General features: G+C 38.0%; 1 protein-coding gene across 2 annotated transcripts; it reads left to right on the top strand.

Moving 5' to 3' along the window:
• On the top strand, positions 1-17,883 carry scarb2c (scavenger receptor class B, member 2c). Of its 2 annotated transcripts, XM_061698843.1 has the most exons (13): positions 1-234; positions 527-684; positions 1,887-2,031; positions 2,140-2,331; positions 2,451-2,542; positions 5,540-5,659; positions 9,219-9,397; positions 9,471-9,589; positions 12,571-12,644; positions 13,929-13,980; positions 14,296-14,448; positions 15,419-15,468; positions 17,829-17,883. In XM_061698843.1, the coding sequence occupies exons 1-12, from the start codon at positions 115-117 to the stop codon at positions 15,455-15,457; spliced, it is 1,443 nt and encodes a 480-aa protein (XP_061554827.1). In that variant the 5' UTR covers positions 1-114; the 3' UTR covers positions 15,458-15,468; positions 17,829-17,883. The 2 variants fall into 2 exon arrangements, with proteins under 2 accessions (XP_061554827.1, XP_061554826.1); XM_061698842.1 differs by lacking the exon at positions 17,829-17,883 and having other exon boundaries at positions 15,419-16,266.
• Positions 17,884-19,537: the final 1,654 nt, after the last annotated feature.

The following is a 19,537-nucleotide window of genomic DNA, read 5'->3' as shown; positions in this document are numbered from 1 at the left end:
CTTTGGTTGCGCAGGCGACTTCCGGGTGTATCAAAACATACGTGAGGGCCGTCGGACGCTGTCATTTATTAGCGGTACTTGTCACCGTTAGAAGCCACTCAGTGGGGTCCCATCATGCTTAAATCATGTTGTATTTACGCGACCGGATTGTTTTCGTTTTTACTTCTCATCGTGGGCATCGCGCTGGCCTTGTCTAACGTGTTTCCAAAACTAGTCGAGTCATTGGTGGAAAAGGTAAGCAAACACCACCCGACGTTTGACATTTCAGTAGCCTTGTCTTGTCTATGACAGTTCGCTCATGTGAATTGCGACACAAATTATGGTCTCGGCTGGCTAAAATTCAAGACTAAAAACAACCCGCCGTTTGTTTACTCCCTCACTGGCCTAATTTTGTTGTGAAATACTGCCACACTAAGACCTCTTTACCCTCGTGGTACCACTTTCAGCTTGGTCAGCATCTATTTTTTTTATTTATTTTTTCGTACGGAACTGCACATGTTCTCAACCGAGCTTAAACTTCTCGCAGGAAATTGTGTTAAAGAATGGCACCGACGCCTTCGATGCTTGGGAGGATCCACCGGCGCCAATCTACATGCAGTTTTATTTCTTCAACCTGACCAATCCCCTGGAGATGCTGGACGGGGACAGGCCTGCTGTGTTGGAGATTGGACCATACACTTACAGGTAAGTGTGGAAAAACTGCACAACAGAATAGAGGGCACAGGTGTAAAATACCCCATATTCCCCATAAAATAGCAGGGGTGCATTCAACAGCAGAGAGTAGCAGCTTTCTGTTTGTGCAGTGATTCCCAAATTATCCAATTACACTCATTTGAATGCAAATTGTCTGCAAAAAAATGTATCGTTGGTCATCTATATCATTGATGGTCACACTTTTTACACCAAGTAACTAGTGCGATATGGACAATAGTTTTGTATCCTGATATAGGTATATGATCCTGATAAGGCTGTATATCCCAATGTAGTATTTTTCCTCAAAATAGCATGAAATTGATGAACTGCTTATCTTTTCTCCATTTATTTATGAAACATAGAAAAACCGCAGTACCGTTAATAAAAGATTAATACAAATATAATAAATAGAAATATCCAGTCAAAAATTACCATTCGAAATCTCTCGTAGTACAACTAGTTTTCAAGGAATGCAATATAGTCCAAAGAATTAAATTAAATACAGTAACAAGTGGTTCACTTAACATTCAAGTATGCCTATTATTTAATTAGTGAAAGTGCTGATAAATGAACTGTTTCAGAGATTGAGTTTCAGGAACACAAGATTGTCGTCTTGTTCTGATATGAAATGAAATATCTTAAAATAACTTGTTGCTTTTTTGGTTTTGTTTGACGTGTAACAGGTTGAGAAATTGGAAAACAGACTGGTCAACTCTTTCAGACTTGAGACATGATCCTTTTTTTTTTTTTTTACATGAGACTATCTACTGTTAAAGTATTGTGCCATGTACTTTTTTTTTTCTTTTCATCACTTCGTGGTTTTGATGTACAGTAGACCCCCGTGCACGTGCAGTTCAGCACCCATGGATTCACCTATTCATGGATTAAAAAAATATATAAATTTTTTGTTCAACTTTTTTTTTTTCTTTGAGTTTTTTCTTTTTTTGGGGGGTGGGGCAACTTTGAAAACACTTCTTGGCAGTGTATTGCCGCTTATTCAAGAATTGTTTGGTTTAGGAGATAAGGGTTTAAGTGAAATTGAATACCGGTAATTTCCCGCAGCATATTATTGGAATCACTGCTTTTTATTATTATGTTTGAGAAAATACTGCAACAAAATAAAGAGGGGGTTCTCCTCCATGTCCACTCCACTCTAACCCACTTATTATTTCGTTTCTTTTTGTTTAACCCAGAGAGTACCGGCCTATGGAAGAAGTGAGCTTTCAGGATAATGGCACCAAAGTAGCAGCGGTCAACACTAAGACATACATATTCCAGCGTGACATGTCGCGGGGTCCAGAGAGTGACCTCATCAGGACCGTTAACATCCCTGCAATGGTGAACATCGCTCCCTACTTTTGCATTTGACCACAAACTAACTTATTATGTCAGTTTGACCCAAGAGGAGAGAAATACACTCTTCTCCCGTTCCTCCCTCCTGTTTAGACGGTGATGGAGCAGTTCAAGAATCAGCCTTTTTTTGCCAAGCTGATCTCGAACTACATGACGGACAAAGACGAGGGCCTGTTCACCACACGTACAGTGGGAGAGCTCCTGTGGGGATACGAAGACGCTCTGCTAAAAGTCATCCACGCTTTCAAACATGACGTGGAGCCTGTTTTTGGACTGTTCTACAAGGTCAATAATCACACGGACCTGAGAATTTACATCATGAAAACTCATCAAGAGTTTAATCTATTGTTTGTCCTTAGCTTTGTGTGTTTTGTTGACACGACCCCTTTGTGACGTGATTATAGAGCAATGCGACTAATGATGGCCAATACGTGTTCTTCACGGGCCAGCAGGACTACAAGGACTTTGCTCGAGTGGATACATGGAACAATCAAAGGTAATCGTGCCCACTTACCTTACCTCTATCATGCCTTATTCATCCAATCAACAATCAATCAGTGAGAATGTGATTGAATCAGATGGTGTTTAGTTAAGTCATATCAGTGTGACAATTCCTAGTCTGCTGGGGGTGACGTGAGGTTATTGTTTGTTGTTTTTATTAACTAGTCAATTTTCCCAAACATTTAATTTTATAAAGTGTAGAAGAGTGGTTCGCTAGCTTTTTACTAAGTACCACCTTATAAAACAATTAACTTTGCAAATACAGTACTGCCATCATGAACAACATTTAAATACAGTAGTGTCGTAGGCCCGCTTGTTCATCAAAAACAAGACAGAGAGTTTATTGCTAAAAATTGTATTTGATATTATTGTAAGCCACTGTAACATTTTGCACAGCTTGAACTTTATAACAATGTGCTGAAATATAGGAACATGTAAAAAACAAAAACAAAACAATACTCTAAGATTCAATCAAAATGTACTACACATAAAAATAAAAACAAATTGTACCTGAATAAATATTTTAAAACAATGAGTTCTGAAAGATTAAATGTAGTATGTATATTGAACTTAAACTCTAAATACAATTGAACTGTACTTAGGCAGTGATTCTACCACACTTTTGAGAGTCACTGATTTGGAACGTAGTTCTCTATCTGTATGAGTGATTTAAGGACAAGTCTAGCCTCGTCATAATTTTGTCAGAAATGGTAATGTTGTGGTAGTATATTCCTACATTACTGTATTAGCCACTGCAGAACAACCAAACAGCCAAATGTTGTCTTTCTATCGTATTTTTTGCAAGGAGGAGGAGTGAATGTGTAGAGCAAATGTGCAGAATACAGTGTACTTGTTCTGACTGTTGTCCCTCTTAAGGTCAGAGGACAACAATGTTATGTGGTCAGTTAAAATTATTATTTTTTGCATTTTTTGTATGTTATGTAATACATGCACGTCATTTCCAGCAAGTTGTCAACTATAGTTTAACTAAAAATGAGGTTTTTATTACGCGTATTGAGCACTCCCCGAGCATACCCGAAGTTCGAGACGCCGGCGTGTAGTTACTCCATCCACCGCAAAGGCTACCAGAAGTGACATTGCAATTGCCAAACACAGCGCGCTACACTATCGATGCAATGGCGAGCAAAGTGTTGGAATATGAGGAGGAGGAGGATTTCGACGTACAAGAGCACCCAGCTGAACTTGGCATCGTCAAACCGGACATGTTCGAGCCAATTAGGAGGTCGGAACTTGACAGTGACGACAACGAGCAGCCAAGTAGCAGCTGCACAACAGAAAAAGCTCTAAAAAGGAATGCTTGCTAGGCACCCATAGCTGAACACGTTTCTACCCCTGTCGATTAACTTTCCCACTGTCTGAACCATTTGTACAACCAGATGCCACACAATAAACCATCGTGAAATTGCTAAATCATACGACAACAAATGCACAAAGACAGGAACAGCAGCATGGAACAATAGCACACAATGCCGAATGAACAGGCTGTTTGGCTCGTTTTACGTCACAGCACCGGATAGAGCGGAATGGAGCAGAAGGCACTAGATGCAAAAAGCAGAAGGCGCATTCTGAATCATATTTATCGATTTAACTGCTGTATATCTGCTCTATAATCACTTCGAAATAGCAGATGTGGTTTATAAAGGGGTTCTAGAGTTAGAAGAAGAACATTTTGAACATCTTTGTCCTCTGACCTTCAGTACTACAGGTGCATCTCAAGTAAATTGGAATATGATAGAAAAGTTCATTTATTTCAGTAGTACAGTTAAAAAAACAGAAACAGTAAGAAATTCATTCATTCAGGAAAATACTTTACACAAGTCTAATTTGTTAAGATCATTTTCATTCATTTCATGCTTTCATTTTCATTTTCTGATTTTCAATCAATTTATTTTGTGATATTCTAATTTCTTTCAGTGGCAAATTTTGGGGATTTGTTGGTGTTAGCTATAATCATTACAATATAAAATCAAAGTATTTCACCCTGTGTGTCGTGAATCTATATAATACTCTGTGTTTCACTATTTTAACTTAACTACTGAAATGTTTTCCATTATTTGAAATTTATTTAGCTATACCTGTAATTGAGCTGCCATGTGATTGCTGACATAGATTTGTATGCAGTTAATTGAAACTGAGCATTAAAAAATAACATTGGATAATGAGCCACATGCTGCTTCACCATGTCTACAGACAAAATACAATATCTAAATCAAATGTAGCAGCCTGTTTTGGTGAAGCTCCATGACATGTCGTTTTTGGAGAATAAAGTTGTAATATTGAGAGGAAAAAGTCAGAATATTATTAATACTAATTATACTATTCTATATAGAATAAAGTAGTATTTTTAAAACATTGTGAGTCATACTTTTACAAGATTTAAGATTTACTAGAGTAAAGGCACAAAGAAGAAAGGCCTGTCAAAGGAGGAATTTGTCACCTGCGTCAAAGACGAGAAATGCAAAAAAAAGGCCTCTTGGGTCGTCAACCTGTAATGGTTTAACCAATATTTAATTATATTATATTACATTACAACAGTAGGGAAGGGCTTTGTGAGCCACTATTGAGGATGATATGCATGGCTGTTGGGCTCTAACTGCTGTGTCGTGTTATAGGATAGAACTTTCTTGTTGCAGTCACAGGAACAATGGATATCAGTTAGGCCGCTCACAATTTTCAGTTGTTGGGGAAAAAAAAAAAAAAGAAATATAAGAACATACTGTAATTATCAAAAGACTTGTTTACAGAACAAACAATTGATCACATTTTGGAGAATGACCATATTTGTAGTTATGCGATTATTTACATATGGATATTGTACAATAACTTGTACAAAAAATATATTCTTGAAATATTATAACTTCCCCCTTCATAATTAAGGTTTAATTAACTTGGAGCCTTAATACTCCTTCATGATAAATAAATGCAAACATACATACAATTCTATAGTTTATGTGCTTGTTTATGCACGCAGCTCGCTGAATTGGTGGACATCTGATGAGTGCAACATGATCAACGGAACCAACGGCGCCTCTTTCCATTCGGTCCTCACAAAGAAGGAAAAGCTCTCCATGTTCTCTTCAGACCTGTGCAGGTGGCTTAAACAACACTTGCATGCCTTTATTACAATTTTTTATTTATTTAATTATTTTTTTAATATCCCAAAAGTTGAAATTTACCTTTTAAAGTTAATTAACAAAGGTAAATGTTCAGATGACTTCAGATCAGCCAAGGAGCAAAAACACATGGCTGAAGCATCGAGAAGTCAACAATGACTGTAATGTTTTCAGTCTGTTATTCCCTTATTCTTATCTCACTGTCTGGATTGAGTTAGGAAACCTCTCCTTCTCCATTAGCCAGGTCTGGATATGATATAATTCATTACTGATTTGGTCTCACTCGGCAGCCTCATGAATGAGGTCTCTTGTTTGCTTACTGCTTATATATACTGTAGAACGTCCTAAAACTATTTCTCTGTTCATGGATTTAAAAGGGGAGAGAGTGATTTAAAAGGAGAGGAATGAGCATCATAGACCCCTGAAGAGGGACAATCTAATTGACAGTGTTACATTTCAACATGTTACAAGCTAAATTGTCTCTTTGTAAGTAAAGTAAGAAAAACAGTGTGAAGGGCGATTATTTGTTTGTCCATCCGTATTTTAGCAGGCTAGTTCCTGGTTCACAGAGGATGAAGTAAGAGGACAGGACTGTCACAATTATTATGCAGAGGTGGGCTGTGTGTGACAGTTCCGGTACTTTTTGGTTCATGTTAAATTATATACAACCAAGACAAATTCAATTAATTAGTCTACATTCCTGGAAGGAATTACTCCATTGTGTCTCAAAACGAGGAAACACATACCGTAATTTCTCGTGTATAATTTTTTCCCCCAAAAAATTGTCAAAAGTCAACAGTGAGCATTATACAAAGGTATAGTGGAAAATGAAAAAAAACCTTCACATTTTATAAATGTATGCCGCCATCTCGAGGTTATGAAAAAGCTGTAGACTTTCATTCTAATATGCCACCGTCCCCTAGAGGTTTTGAAAAAGTTGTACACTTTCATTCTAGTATGCTACCGCCACTTAGAGGTTATGAAAAAGGTGTAGCCTGCACTCTCATTCCAATATGCCAGGGGTGTGTATGACTGCATATGTACAGTTGTGCTCATAAGTTTACATACTCAGGCAGAGTTTGTGAAATATATATATATTTTTAAATACGACTGATGACTGAACAACAACTATCATTAATTTCTTTTTCTGTTTTGTTTAATGACAGTGCTTTTCTGAGATGCTTGACAGTTCAATTTGAATCCCATTAAAATAAAATGTGTTTTGCCTGGTCCTTCATGGTTTTCTAAAGAATTGTACACATCTTACAAATTCTCCCTGGGTAATCAAACATGAGCACAACTGTATTTTCTCATTTAGTAAATAAAAGTAGGGCTGCAAATTTCAAAATAAGAGCAAATAAAGAAAAATGTGTACAAATAAAGTGCTTAACTTCAGAATAATCTTTTGAAAAAAATTAAGAAAATACAGATAATACTTCATTTTGATCATATGCGTAAAAGCAAAATCATGCATTGTGAAAATGCATTATACATAGGTAGAAGGGTTTTCCAGAATTTTGAGGTCAAATTTGGGGGTGTGTATTATACATGGGTGAGCATTGTACACAAGAAATTGCGGTAATTGATTGTCTTCGTAAATGTGCCATGCCTTACAAAAACTTTTGATTTATTTATCATTTAAAAGTTCCCAGGTCTTAACAACATATCACTGAAATGTTTTTGTAAAACAATCCCCAAAGATCAAGAATTATAGGAGGACAGTTTAGTATTTCTTGCTGAAATGATCCCATTTGAGAGGGCGTTCCTGTCTCATGCAAGTGCGCGACTGGCTACCCCGGCCCGTATACTGCCTAGCCAATGGCAAATATAGATTTTGTTACCATGTCGCAAAAGGGGTAGAGCTTGGTAATTAAACAGGCTTCTATTGAGGGACTGTGGGAAACAAAGTGAGTGCTATTAGGTATTGCTCATCTTTGCAGCCAATAAAAATAATTGCAGCTCTGCTTACTAGTGACGCTTTCTTCGGCCGAAAATACCCCAAAAGTGCATTTTCTGTTTCGAACCGAAAGACTTTTGTCACCAAAATAAAACTGCCAAAATAACATGTTGTTTATTGTTGCTAACTCTAACGCTTTGCCGTGGCTAGTGCGTAAGCTTGTACACTACATAGTTGAGAAGTATTTCCTATTAACAAGCGACATAATAATTGGCTGGTACAGTACACTTGTCACATTCGTCTGGCTGGAACCGCGTTAGAGCGCAGATTAGCCAAGCAAAATAGCAAAATATCAGGCAAATTGGTACATGTTGATAGAGGAAAACACTGAAATATACGATAACGCTAGACAGCTACATAAACACAGGGACTGGAAATGAATTAATATATCACCGCTGCTATGTCACTTGAGAAAATGGGACTAGAAATTTAAAAGTACATTAATATAATAAACATTCAGAGTGTAAGACCCCCTTAATTAGTCCAACAATAGGGAATTTGCATCATTTCAGCAGCAATAGTGGATACGGGAAATACAGAAAGAGCATGTGAGACAAGTCATTTGGCTACAAATGCATCTGCCAGTCCAAGGTTGATGCAATAAATACAGTAAAATAAATATTGAAGCCATAATTTTTTAGTGATTATAATTATAAAGTAATGATTATGTTGTGAACATACATACATAACATACAGAAATAACTGTCCCATGGTAATGTTCAAATAAATTGTTGTGGAAGTGAATTTCTATAGGTTGGCAGGTCTGCAATCATGGCCATAAATGCAATTGTAATAATGATTGGCATAGTTTTATAATTAATAATTGGCAGGTTTGATTGATTTTTATATTGTAATTAATGTAAAGTGCGTTGTGTTGCTTTTTTTGGGGGGATGAAAAGCACAAATTCAGTTTGATTGATAATCCCTTTCAGTGTTTCTGCTTCCGGCCCTGGGCGCCCAGTTTCGGTTTTCGGTTTCTGTCAAGAATTTTCATTTCGGTGTAATTTTACACTTTTTGGGTTGGCAGGCATTCCAGATACCCAGCTATTTGTATACAAGCAATTTAAACAGTATCTTTTTTATGTAATGTGTCCCCAACACATTCACTGCCATTGACGGATTTAGAAGCCCAATATCCATGTTAACTGGGAAGGCTGGGAGTGAATGAGTTAATGGAAATTAGCCATGCAGCGTTTGCATAATCCTGTTGACTAACAGATAATCCAATTGACAAATGACGATTAAAAACCAAACCTCTTGCCTCTCCGCTATCTTGCTTGGTGTGGGTAACGAAGCCAAAGCTACACATGTAGACTGCCATAAAGCTTCTCAAAATGGTGCTGGACTGCACTTGGGGACAGGCGGCAATTTTACAACGCTGCTCTTTTGTCAATTGGCAAGCGTTTGGCAAGGGAATGATATCATTACAAAAAAAATGCTAAGCCTAAACTGGCAAATGCTGATGGCCTCACATCTGTCTGAATAATACCTAAAATTAAATACCAGTACATATTTTTTTCCAGATCCCGTAGCTTTATTAGAGACTGAGCTACTTTCATAAACGCCATCCTCTCTCTTAGGTCTATGTACGCTGTGTATGAGGAGGATGTAACAGTGAAAGGAATTCCCGGGTATCGCTTCGCTCCCCCCAGCCAGGTGTTCGCTAACGCATCGGTGAACCCTTCCAACGCGGGCTTCTGTGTGCCCTCCGGCAACTGCCTCGGCTCGGGCGTCCTCAACGTCAAGCCATGCAAACAAGGTGATGAAACGTCACGTTTAAGTACTATATATCCAGTTTCTGGGATAACTGCAGTATCTTGTGCTATGTTCAGGTGCGCCCATCGTAATGTCCTCACCGCACTTCTACCAGGGAGATGAGAAATTTGTGCGGGCAGTTTTCGGCATGAGGCCCCGCAAGGAGTATCACCAGACCTTCATTGACCTCAATCCGGTTAGATCGCCATTGTTTGCTTCACTTTATATGCTCTCTTCTTGAGCTACTGTGAATGTACAGGGGTTCCTCGGTTGAGGATAAAGTTCTGTTGCTTCAAAACTGTCAATTGCCACATTGTCAACACTAGATGGCTGACAATGGAAAAGTCCAATCAGAGCCAGTAGAAATAATGTATCAACTATTTTTAAATTTTAAAGAGCACCGTTTAAATTGAGTTAAGTTCAAAATGTATAATTGTGGTTGAAGTGGTGTCGTCAGCTGCCCTGAGTGCATCATACACAAGTTGAAGGGAAGATTTCTGGTGTGATAGATTGTGGTCATCTACAACCATGCGTTTCAAATGATCTTTTTATATGCTGAATTTTTGCCGTTTCCAGGTCTACTACTGTATCATAAAGTGTAAAAAAAAATTTCGAACCTAAATATTATCGATCTGGGAATATGCAATGCAGATGGCACATTGTGTTCTGTATTTCTGCCTTACAGTTCTAAGGTTCTGGTTTGAATCTTGACTCCGGCCTTCTGTGTGGAGTTTGCATGTTTTCCCTATAATTGCATGGGTTTTCTCCATGTACTCCGGCTTCCACCCACAGTCCAAAAAATGCATGTTAATGCACAAAAAATATGACGTAAAGAGGCAGCACGATAAGCTAGTGGTTAACATGTCTGCCTCACAGTTCTGAGGGTTTGAGTGCTAATCTGTGGAGTTAGCATGTTCTCACTATATAAAGGAATACTTTTTTTAATAATGGAAAAGGAATAGGGTTCACATCAATATATACAATTCCACCATTATTATTTTTTTTTTCTAGCCCGTGTACAGTGAAAATAAATCTAAAGTCTTCTAAATTTGACACACCACAGAGAAGAGTGTTGGTAACAACCCTGCCAAATATGATTTTTTTAAAAAAAACATTAAAATGAGGCTTCAAAATTGTGAAAAATTAAGCCGTTCTCTCAGCTCTTGAACACTGTGAGCGTGTTCACTGAATGCACTGAAACCACGCCCCGCTCAACTGCCAATCAAATACCACTACTATGACCTGTAAAAAAAAAAAAAAAAGGATCCTACTTCGTCTAGTCTACTTCATCTTTCTTATGCCTACACATACATAACTACATGTTTGCGCTGTGCAAATATACTTGTGTAAAGTCTCCAATGGATGGAATATAGCTCACCATTAGTGTAGAACTAACTAACTAGAAGTATCGGAATCGCAATTTGCACCAGAAAACCGCTGATGCTAACAAGGACGCTGAAGTTCTTATAGTCAGGGGTGACTAATATGGGATGCCCAAGTGCATCCATCACTAGACTCCATTTTAGCCAGGGCCAAAAATTCTGGAAAATTGAAATGGTGGAAAACAGTTTAACGCTACCGCAAATGTCTACTGCTGTTCATAGTTCTCAGCCTTTGCACGTTTTCACGGGCAGTAGGGACCGAGCCCGACTCTCGGCCTGAGTCAGCTGGGGTGTAGGCACCTGCTAACGTGCAACCTTAATCAGGTCAAGCACTTTACAGGTTGAAACGGACAGATGCGCAGTTTCTAGTTGTGCAGGTGTACCTTATGTTTTGGCTACATTCGTTCACTCATCATAACCACTAGATGGTGAACTCCGAGAGCTTTGTAGCAGTCCTCCACTGAAAATAAGCCAGTAGCTCTTATCATATATTACAGCCCTGTTGTTCTTATGACAAAGCTGCATTAAAGATAACGTGAAGTAAACAGCACAGTATCGCGAGATGATTGCCGCCATGTTAACTTCACCTTGGCCTTTGAGCTTTTGATACAAGGTTAGCGGGGTTGCACCCTACTATTGACAGTGTTCACAGCAGGCCTACTTTTGGTGTAGTTTACCAATCAAGCTGAAACATAAGTGGAGTCATACGTAAATGTTAAGGTGTATGCACATGCAGCAACTGGCTAATGCTGAGAATGTACATTTGCTCAAAATATTTGCAAGAAAGAATAATCTTGAAGGGCTGAAATCCAACATACTGTACATGTTTTTGAATTTGATCCAGTCCATGTTGCACATGTAAAACTTTAGAGGAACTGTTTTATAAAAGCCCAAAACATCCATGCATCCGTTGATCTGGAGCCTATCCCTGCTGACTTTGTGCAAGAGGTTGGGTGCGCCCTGGACTGGTTGGCAATCAATCGCAGGTCGTATGAAGACCAACAACCAGTCACACTCACAATTGAGTTTTCAGTCAATCTAACAGGGATATTTTTGAGACGTGGGAGGAAGCCGGAGTACCCGGAAAAACCTCACGCAAACGGAGAGAGAACTTCACACAGAAGATTTGCACCCAGAACTTCAAAACTGTGAGGCATGCTAACCACTAGTCCACCATGCTTATGATTTAGCTATTTATAGGAACATGTTTGTGTAAAATTAACATTTTTGTTTTATTCCATAACCTGTTGACATGTCTTCCAAATGCAAATATTGTCATTTAGATCATTTATTTGCAGAAAGTGAAAAATGGTTAATACACCAAAAAGGTCAAGTGTTTTTTCAATCTCTTACTTTTTTCCAGAGCTGTAGAATAGTAAACATTAATTAGAATTCTTTGCAATTGGTTGCCGACCAATCCAGGGTGGACCTCACGTCTTGCCCAGTCAGCTGGGATAGGCTCACCCGCAACCCTAATGAAGACTAGCATTAAAAAAAATTTCATAAATTCAGTAGGGTCCTTGAAGGACTTGATAAAAATTGAAATGAATGAAAAAGGTTTCCAAGCCTCGTGTTAAAAAGCGTAATCGGAAAACCATTTTAGCCTATCAGAAGCCAAATGAAAGAGATATCTGGAAAAGGCTTAGTAACAATTGTGAATTCAGGAAAAGCATTGCTTTTATGGTAAAGACTTTTATGCTTTCTCCACTCCTGCTCTGAATGCATCCTTATTTATTTTTTTCTTTCTTAATTTTAATTTTCAAATATGTTTGACAAACTACATGGTGTATTGCAGCTCACTGGAATAGTCCTGCAAGCTGCCAAACGTCTCCAGGTCAACGTCTATGTCGAGAAAATAGACACATTCAGGTAAGGAAGTCAAATGTCTGCAGAGCACGTTTGATTCAAATGTTCTCGTTCTGTTTTTAATAAAGCTCGACCATTTATTCCTTGTTCTGGACATGTGTAGGAAAGGGTGCCAGTAACTCTCAACTGTAAACTAATAATGCCACCTTCATCTTTATTAATGGACTTTGATACATTCCTCTCTAGCTTGACGAGCACAAAGATAAGAATCCTGACATACTGTATGTGCACTAAGACACTATACCTGAACACTGCATATTAATATTCATTTTTTTAATTTAACGTAATATACGAACATGAACTGAATCTTCTTGTATTTGTTTTGCTTGTTTTTTGTGTGTTTTTTTTAAGCGATAACTGAGCGGCACGGTGGACGACTGGTTAGAGCGTCTGCCTCACAGTTCTGAGGACCGGGGTTCAATCCCCGGCCCCGCCTGTGTGGAGTTTGCATGTTCTCCCCGTGCCTGCGTGGGTTTTCTCCGGGCACTCCGGTTTCCTCCCACATCCCAAAAACATGCATGGTAGGTTCATTGAAGACTCTAAATTGCCCGTAGGCGTGAATGTGAGTGCGAATGGTTGTTTGTTTCTATGTGCCCTGCGATTGGCTGGCAACCAGTTCAGGGTGTACCCCCCGCCTCCTGCCCGAAGATAGCTGGGATAGGCTCCAGCACTCCCACGACCCTTGTGAGGATAAGCGGCTCAGAAAATGGATAGCTATAACTGAATTCACACAGCAAGTGTCATTTTTTAAGAGTGCTTCATCTTATTTGTTCAATGGTAAGATACTAAGTGCAATAAGTACAATACAAAATAATCATGATAAGGTTTCTTTTCTTTCTCATTGCATGTATTGAAGTGTATTTGAGCACACTGTATCAAGAAAAACACTATATTTGTTTAGTATTTATGGTCTCAAAGGGGTGGGAAATTTCTAGCAAATCTTTGGAAACGTTCTCTCTCGGCAAGTTTAATTGAGGACATTGACCCTTTGTTAATGTCCCACGTTGGGCATGGCCCACATGAAATGATATGGTGGGCTGGATGTGGCCGCCGGGCCTTAAGTTTAACAAAATTCAAAACAATATTACTTAAATTAAATCTATTAAAAAAAAACATTGTGGGATCCCCTTTGTCAAAAACATCCCATCAGCTTCCTTGTTACAGTCTAATTAGCAATTTTGCACTTCTATAATTCCCAATTACAGTATTTTCCTTCTGTCCAATGGAAATATGAAATCCCTACAAATTTGCAGTCTTAATTGTGGATTTATTGTTCTGATTTTTCAGTCAAACTGGAAACGTAACCACAGTGATCTTTCCTGTAGTTTACCTGAATGAGGTAAACACACACACACACACACACACGCACGCACACACACGCACATGCACACACACACACACACACGGTGTTCAAGTGGTAGCTTGAAAGAGTCCTGAGAACTCTGTGTTTCCATCACATTTGCATAGGTTCCCACAGAAATATCCACCCACTGGTCTTTGAAGGGTCAGAGGATAATCTCGGCACACTGAAAGAGGAAAACATTATTAACATAATCATAGAACGGAAGTGAAGTCGCTCCAATGCAGCAAAATAAAAAAAGTAGGCAGTAAAGAACGATAGGAGTCATGCCTGTAACCCTCCCGCCTCCCTCAGAGCGTCATCATCGATGACTCATCCGTGGCCAAGCTGAACGCTGTGGTGGTGGAGCAGAACGTGCTGATAAACATTCCTTTCATGCTGATTGGGATCGCCATCCTCCTGGGCGGAGTTTTCATGTTGCTGGTGTGTCGACACAATATGCCTGAGGTGAGTCACTTCTTCACTCGTGCATATCCTTTCCGCTTGATATGTTTCACTTTCGTTTAACTCCATAAAACGGAAGAATGTTGTTTTGTCATATTTTTTTTACATAAATAAATTTACCTGAGCAGGTAAATGTACGAAAATATTCACATTGCAAATAAATGAAATTAGATTTTGCCTGGGTAAAATCTATATTCTGTATATCAATGAAATACTTTTTTTTTTTTATATAACTGTTGGATTTATCTCACCCAACACCAATAAAAATGCACAAAAGGAATGAAGACGCTGGTTTCTCTTTCTCATGAGGAGGGCGTATGGGAGATTGTTCAGTTTACAGCCTCTCAACACGCTCTAAACAATCTCTCCCGTCGCTCCTGTATTTATTTGAAAATAGGTGGGTTTTACAAGCCATAACGTTCTAAGCAACAAGACACAACACAAAACATTTGAAAAAAAAAAAAATCACACATTTCTTTTGCATAATCTGTATACGCTGCATATCAATACATATTGTTTTTATTAAATACATATTGGGCATATTTTTTTATAAAACATTTACTCTGCATATTAATAGTGTTTTTATCATGTGTCATAAAAAAATTGTGTTCTGCACATCTCCGTTAGATTATTTTCTAACAGTAAAAATATGTAGCATGATTTTTCTGATTAAAAAAAAAAATATATATATATATATATATATATATATATATAGTACTCTGCTACACTTTATTTATTTAAGTATTTGTCACAATTGCATTTCCTCGCTATAAAATATATACTCCACATATCAATAAGATCAAAAAAAGCAGTTCGAATGATCAAAAAAAATATTGTTAATCAAAACAATATTTATTATAATGAAATGATTTCTGTGTGTAATATACTGTATATTGTGCATACCAATAAAAATACATTTGATGTTAGTAGTTGTAAGAAGTATTGATGGAATATGTATTGTTGTTTTTTCCAGAGCACCGCTGCCGAACGGGAGCCGCTTCTGGCGTCGTAGCCCCCAAGACCGTAAGTGACAGGCGGCGCGTCACCACGTCCTCCCGCCTTATACCTAACCCAAGTAATTCATCAGTCTGCACCTTTTGACGTCTGAGTACAAATGTGTTTTTTGTGTTATTCTCGGTTGGGTCAACATAGAAATTGTGAAATAATCCAATTTCCCGGCAGTTTTAAGGATGACATCATTGTATTATTTTAATTTTACAGTGAAGTGTCATAACTGTTAAGTGAGTGGAAGCCATCAAACTGCAATAGTTGTAAATAAGTACTTTTTTTTTTTGTAATGCATGAGAAAATGTCAAGTGAACTACAGTTCAGTGAACCTGTAATAACATCGTATTGCACACTAACAGTATAAAGGGAAGTTTTTGTGTGTTTTTGATTGTCTTCCCCTAATTCCAATAGCCCCTGACCCCCAAATCCTGCTGACAAAATGCTACAACCATGGTGGTTGATGAAGTTTTTTTGCTTGCTCGATGCTAGAAATGTCACATTCTTTTTGTACGACTGTTTGTCCCAGCAGAATTTTATCCAGGTAGTATTAGTGAGTATCTTTTTAATTGAGCTGCATGAATTCAGTTACTGTATGACAACACAAAATACAACAATAACCACTCACCACTGTCATAACATATCTATTTTTGTGTTCTTGTTCTTTGAGCAGTTTCAGATGGAAAAGAGAAATGTGTTTACACGCGGCTAACTTTGTCATGTCATCTTTGAACACACTCACCTGGTTACCTAATCAAAGATTTTGGCATTTGCCATAAACCAGATAATAATCAATAATAAAGTCACCGTTCTTCACATTAGCGTGTTTTCATTGAATCAAATTTATACTTGTAATTGCGCCTTTTTCTCCCCTCCATGTGCTTGTTTTTGTGTAGGATTACACAAAACCAACTAAACAAGGGAGAGGCTGTTAATATTTTGGTATTGGCTACTTTTTTTGGGTCCAATTAGCAGTCACTTTATCATCTTTATTTGCCAAGTATGTACAAAAAACACACAAGGAATTTGTCTCCGGTAGTTGGAGCCGCTCTAGTACGACAACAGACAGTCAATTGACAGAGAACACTTTTGAGACATAAAGACATTGACAAAAAAGAAACAGTCACTGAGCAGTAAAGGGTTGCAAGTTATCTGGTAATGCCGGTACATTTTTTGGGGGGGAAAATTGTGCAAAAAGATGCAGAGTCCTCTAGCACTTGGAGTAGTTCGAATGACTAATATTGCAATAGTCCGGTGCAATGACCATTGTCCAAAGGGCACCGAGACTTCAAGGAGTGTATGCGGTTGAAAGTGACGAGTAGTGCGATCATCTGGGACAATGTTGGTTGTGCAAATGTTGCAGCTACTCCTCAATCAGTGTGCAAATGGAGCAGATGCTACTCTGGAATGAGTGGCCAGTATTGGTCAACAACAGATATGCAAATAGTGCAGTGTGGCGAGACAACTACAGTGAGTGCACGACTAATGTATAATTGGCCCCACAGAAATGTGACAACGAACTCAAGCCAAAAAATTGCCAGCATGTTGTAATGGAATTGTAGGTTAGGTGTTTAAGAAGTTGATTGTAAGTGGGAAGAAGCTGTTGGAATGTCTGCTAGTTCTAGTTTGCATTGATCGGTAGCGCCTACCTGAGGGAAGGAGCTGGAAGAGCTGGTGACCGGGATGCGGAGGGTCCAAGAGGATTTTGCACGCTCTTGTCTTAGTTCTGGCAGCGTGCAAGTCCTCAAGGGTCGGTAGGGGGGTACAGACAATCCTTTCAGCAGTTTTGAGGTTTTAGCAGGTTTTTTTTCAACTCACTGCCAGCCTTCCCAGTTAACATGGTTATTCCAGTTTGTTTGTACAATGGGCAGGTTAGAAAATAACCTCACCTTTTCAGTGCCACCTTCTTAGAGGATATCGCCACTTCCTAAAATCTCTTCCTAAAATCTCCTTCTTAGAGGATATCGCCACTTCCTAAAATCCAAATTATTTCATTCATTTAATCCGTTGGAGTGCAGTAACGCATTAAACGCTTCTTTCAGAAACCTTTTTAAAGGGAGAGAGGTGGGCACAGATGACCAACATAGAGTTGAGGGCTAAGGCGAAATAAAAAGTGTGCTGACATCTGCTGTCATGCAGATGAAAATTGTTTGTTTTCAGGTGCTGAAGAGCAAAGAATGGAGTACATGGTTACATCTTCAGTGTGTGACACATGTGGCGTTGTCCTCAATCCACAGGTTAAAGACTACTTTGTAGTACCCGCCTGCTTGTATCTTGCGATCACATCGGTTTCACCCTCAGGCTCACAAAGGCGTCTAATAACGGAATTGATGTTTCATGTTAGCTCCTCCTTAACCTAATTCAAGCCTTTTTAATAGAAGCCACACCGTATCAGGACATTTTGCTCCATCTGGACACCATGAGGTCTCTCGTGCAGAGGGTTGTTTTTTTTGTCTCTGGTCATGGCTCTCCTATGCAGCACACAGGTAAGTTAACATTTGTTAATAATTGTAGTAATTACTTCATGGTGCTGCCGTCATCTTTTTTTTTTTTTTTTTTAAATATTAAAACATGCTCTCAGGTGGATTCATTGCCTGTGCCTGAAGACCGGACTGGCTTAGTCCAGCGGACCAAGAGGTCTTTGCTGTGCTGCTGGAACAGCATGAAGCCACTGGGTGCCAGCTGCAGGGAACACATGGAGTGTGGCACCAAATACTGCAGGTACAGTATATCTGCCAAACATTTTTTTTACTTTTGTCATAACTTTTTTTCTTTTTTTTTTTTTACATTTTTGGCATATATATTTTTTTACATTTTAAAATATATTTATACATATTGCATTTTCCATTTACTTTTTTCAGTGTATATTGTAATATTTTGATCATATTTTTCTATTCATGTTTTAGTGTTTCACCATAATAATAATAATAATAATAATAATAATAACACTTTTTAATGCCTTTCAAGGGACCCAAGGGCACAGTATTTCATGGCAAATATTTGCTTTTATTTTTTTGTAATCAGAATTGTTACTTTTGGTCATGTCATAGCTGTATTTCTGTATTTTGTATTTTTTTTATTTTTTAAACTTTTGTACATTTTCTTTAAATATTTATTCTACCTTTTGCACTTTTTATTATGTGTACATTATTATTCATTTTGTACTTTTTGTCAATCTTAATTGCAATATTTGGTACATATTTGTTATCATTTTGGTATTTTTTATTTGTATGCAATTTTTTATTTTTACTTTTTTCTTGACCCCACCAGACAAATAGCTTTCTTTTCAATGTCAGTGTACAATTAATAATTCAGGCTGTTTCAAACAAGTTATAGAGTGGTATTCGTCATTTAACTGGGGTGCGTTCACATTGCACTGTGTGTCCGCAACCTGTACATCTTCTATTAATTCAGGATAAAGTCATGAGAAGATGACAGTGTAATAAATAAAGGTTCCCTTGTCTTAACAGGGAAAACATTTGTTCTTTCTGGAAATTCCCCTGAAGAATGCAAAAAAATCCATCGGGGCGAGTGTCGGCACAACAAGCTTCTTCTTCATGGATCAAATCAACTCAAAACTCAAAGAACAAACAAATTGTATAACAGTAGTGTTCTGCTTGAAATAAAGATTTGGCTACTGGCTCTTTGTTTATGATTAGATTACCCCGAGTAATCTGATTAGTCTGCACGGCTACAAAAACAAAGCTGTAAAAATGTGACCCTAAACTGTATAAATCTGTTTATCGGTCAAATATACACACCCATGCAATGTTTTAAGAGCTGTCCTTTTATGTATTTATATGTACATACTTACTGTAAGCAATGTCACTAGGTTGTATTTTAACACGTTTTGTAAAGATTTTCACATAACATTTAAGTCAAATGTATACAAACTAGGCCTATTTTTGTTTCTCGACAGGAAACAATGACTTTTTAACTTAAATCAATGATTTGGAATTTTGTGATTAAGTTTATCCATTTAACGTCAGAAAAATAATCCTAAATGCACTGTTGTTTATATTGTCAATTATGGTCAATCTAAAAAAAAAAAAAAAAAAAAAACGACTCACTGTTCACAACATTAGGT

Source organism: Phycodurus eques, chromosome 15 (assembly GCF_024500275.1).
Source record: "Phycodurus eques isolate BA_2022a chromosome 15, UOR_Pequ_1.1, whole genome shotgun sequence".
Lineage (NCBI taxonomy): Eukaryota > Metazoa > Chordata > Actinopteri > Syngnathiformes > Syngnathidae > Phycodurus > Phycodurus eques.
This window is presented reverse-complemented; position numbering and strand designations above follow the sequence as displayed.

Bases quoted from the DNA above. Each gene is read 5' to 3' on its own strand.
- scarb2c (XM_061698843.1), top strand. From the start codon at position 115: ATGCTTAAATCATGTTGTATTTACGCGACCGGATTGTTTTCGTTTTTA. The intron at 9,590-12,570 runs GTTAGATCGCCA...GGTGTATTGCAG, and splicing joins CCTTCATTGACCTCAATCCG to CTCACTGGAATAGTCCTGCA. The intron at 14,449-15,418 runs GTGAGTCACTTC...TGTTTTTTCCAG, and splicing joins GTCGACACAATATGCCTGAG to AGCACCGCTGCCGAACGGGA.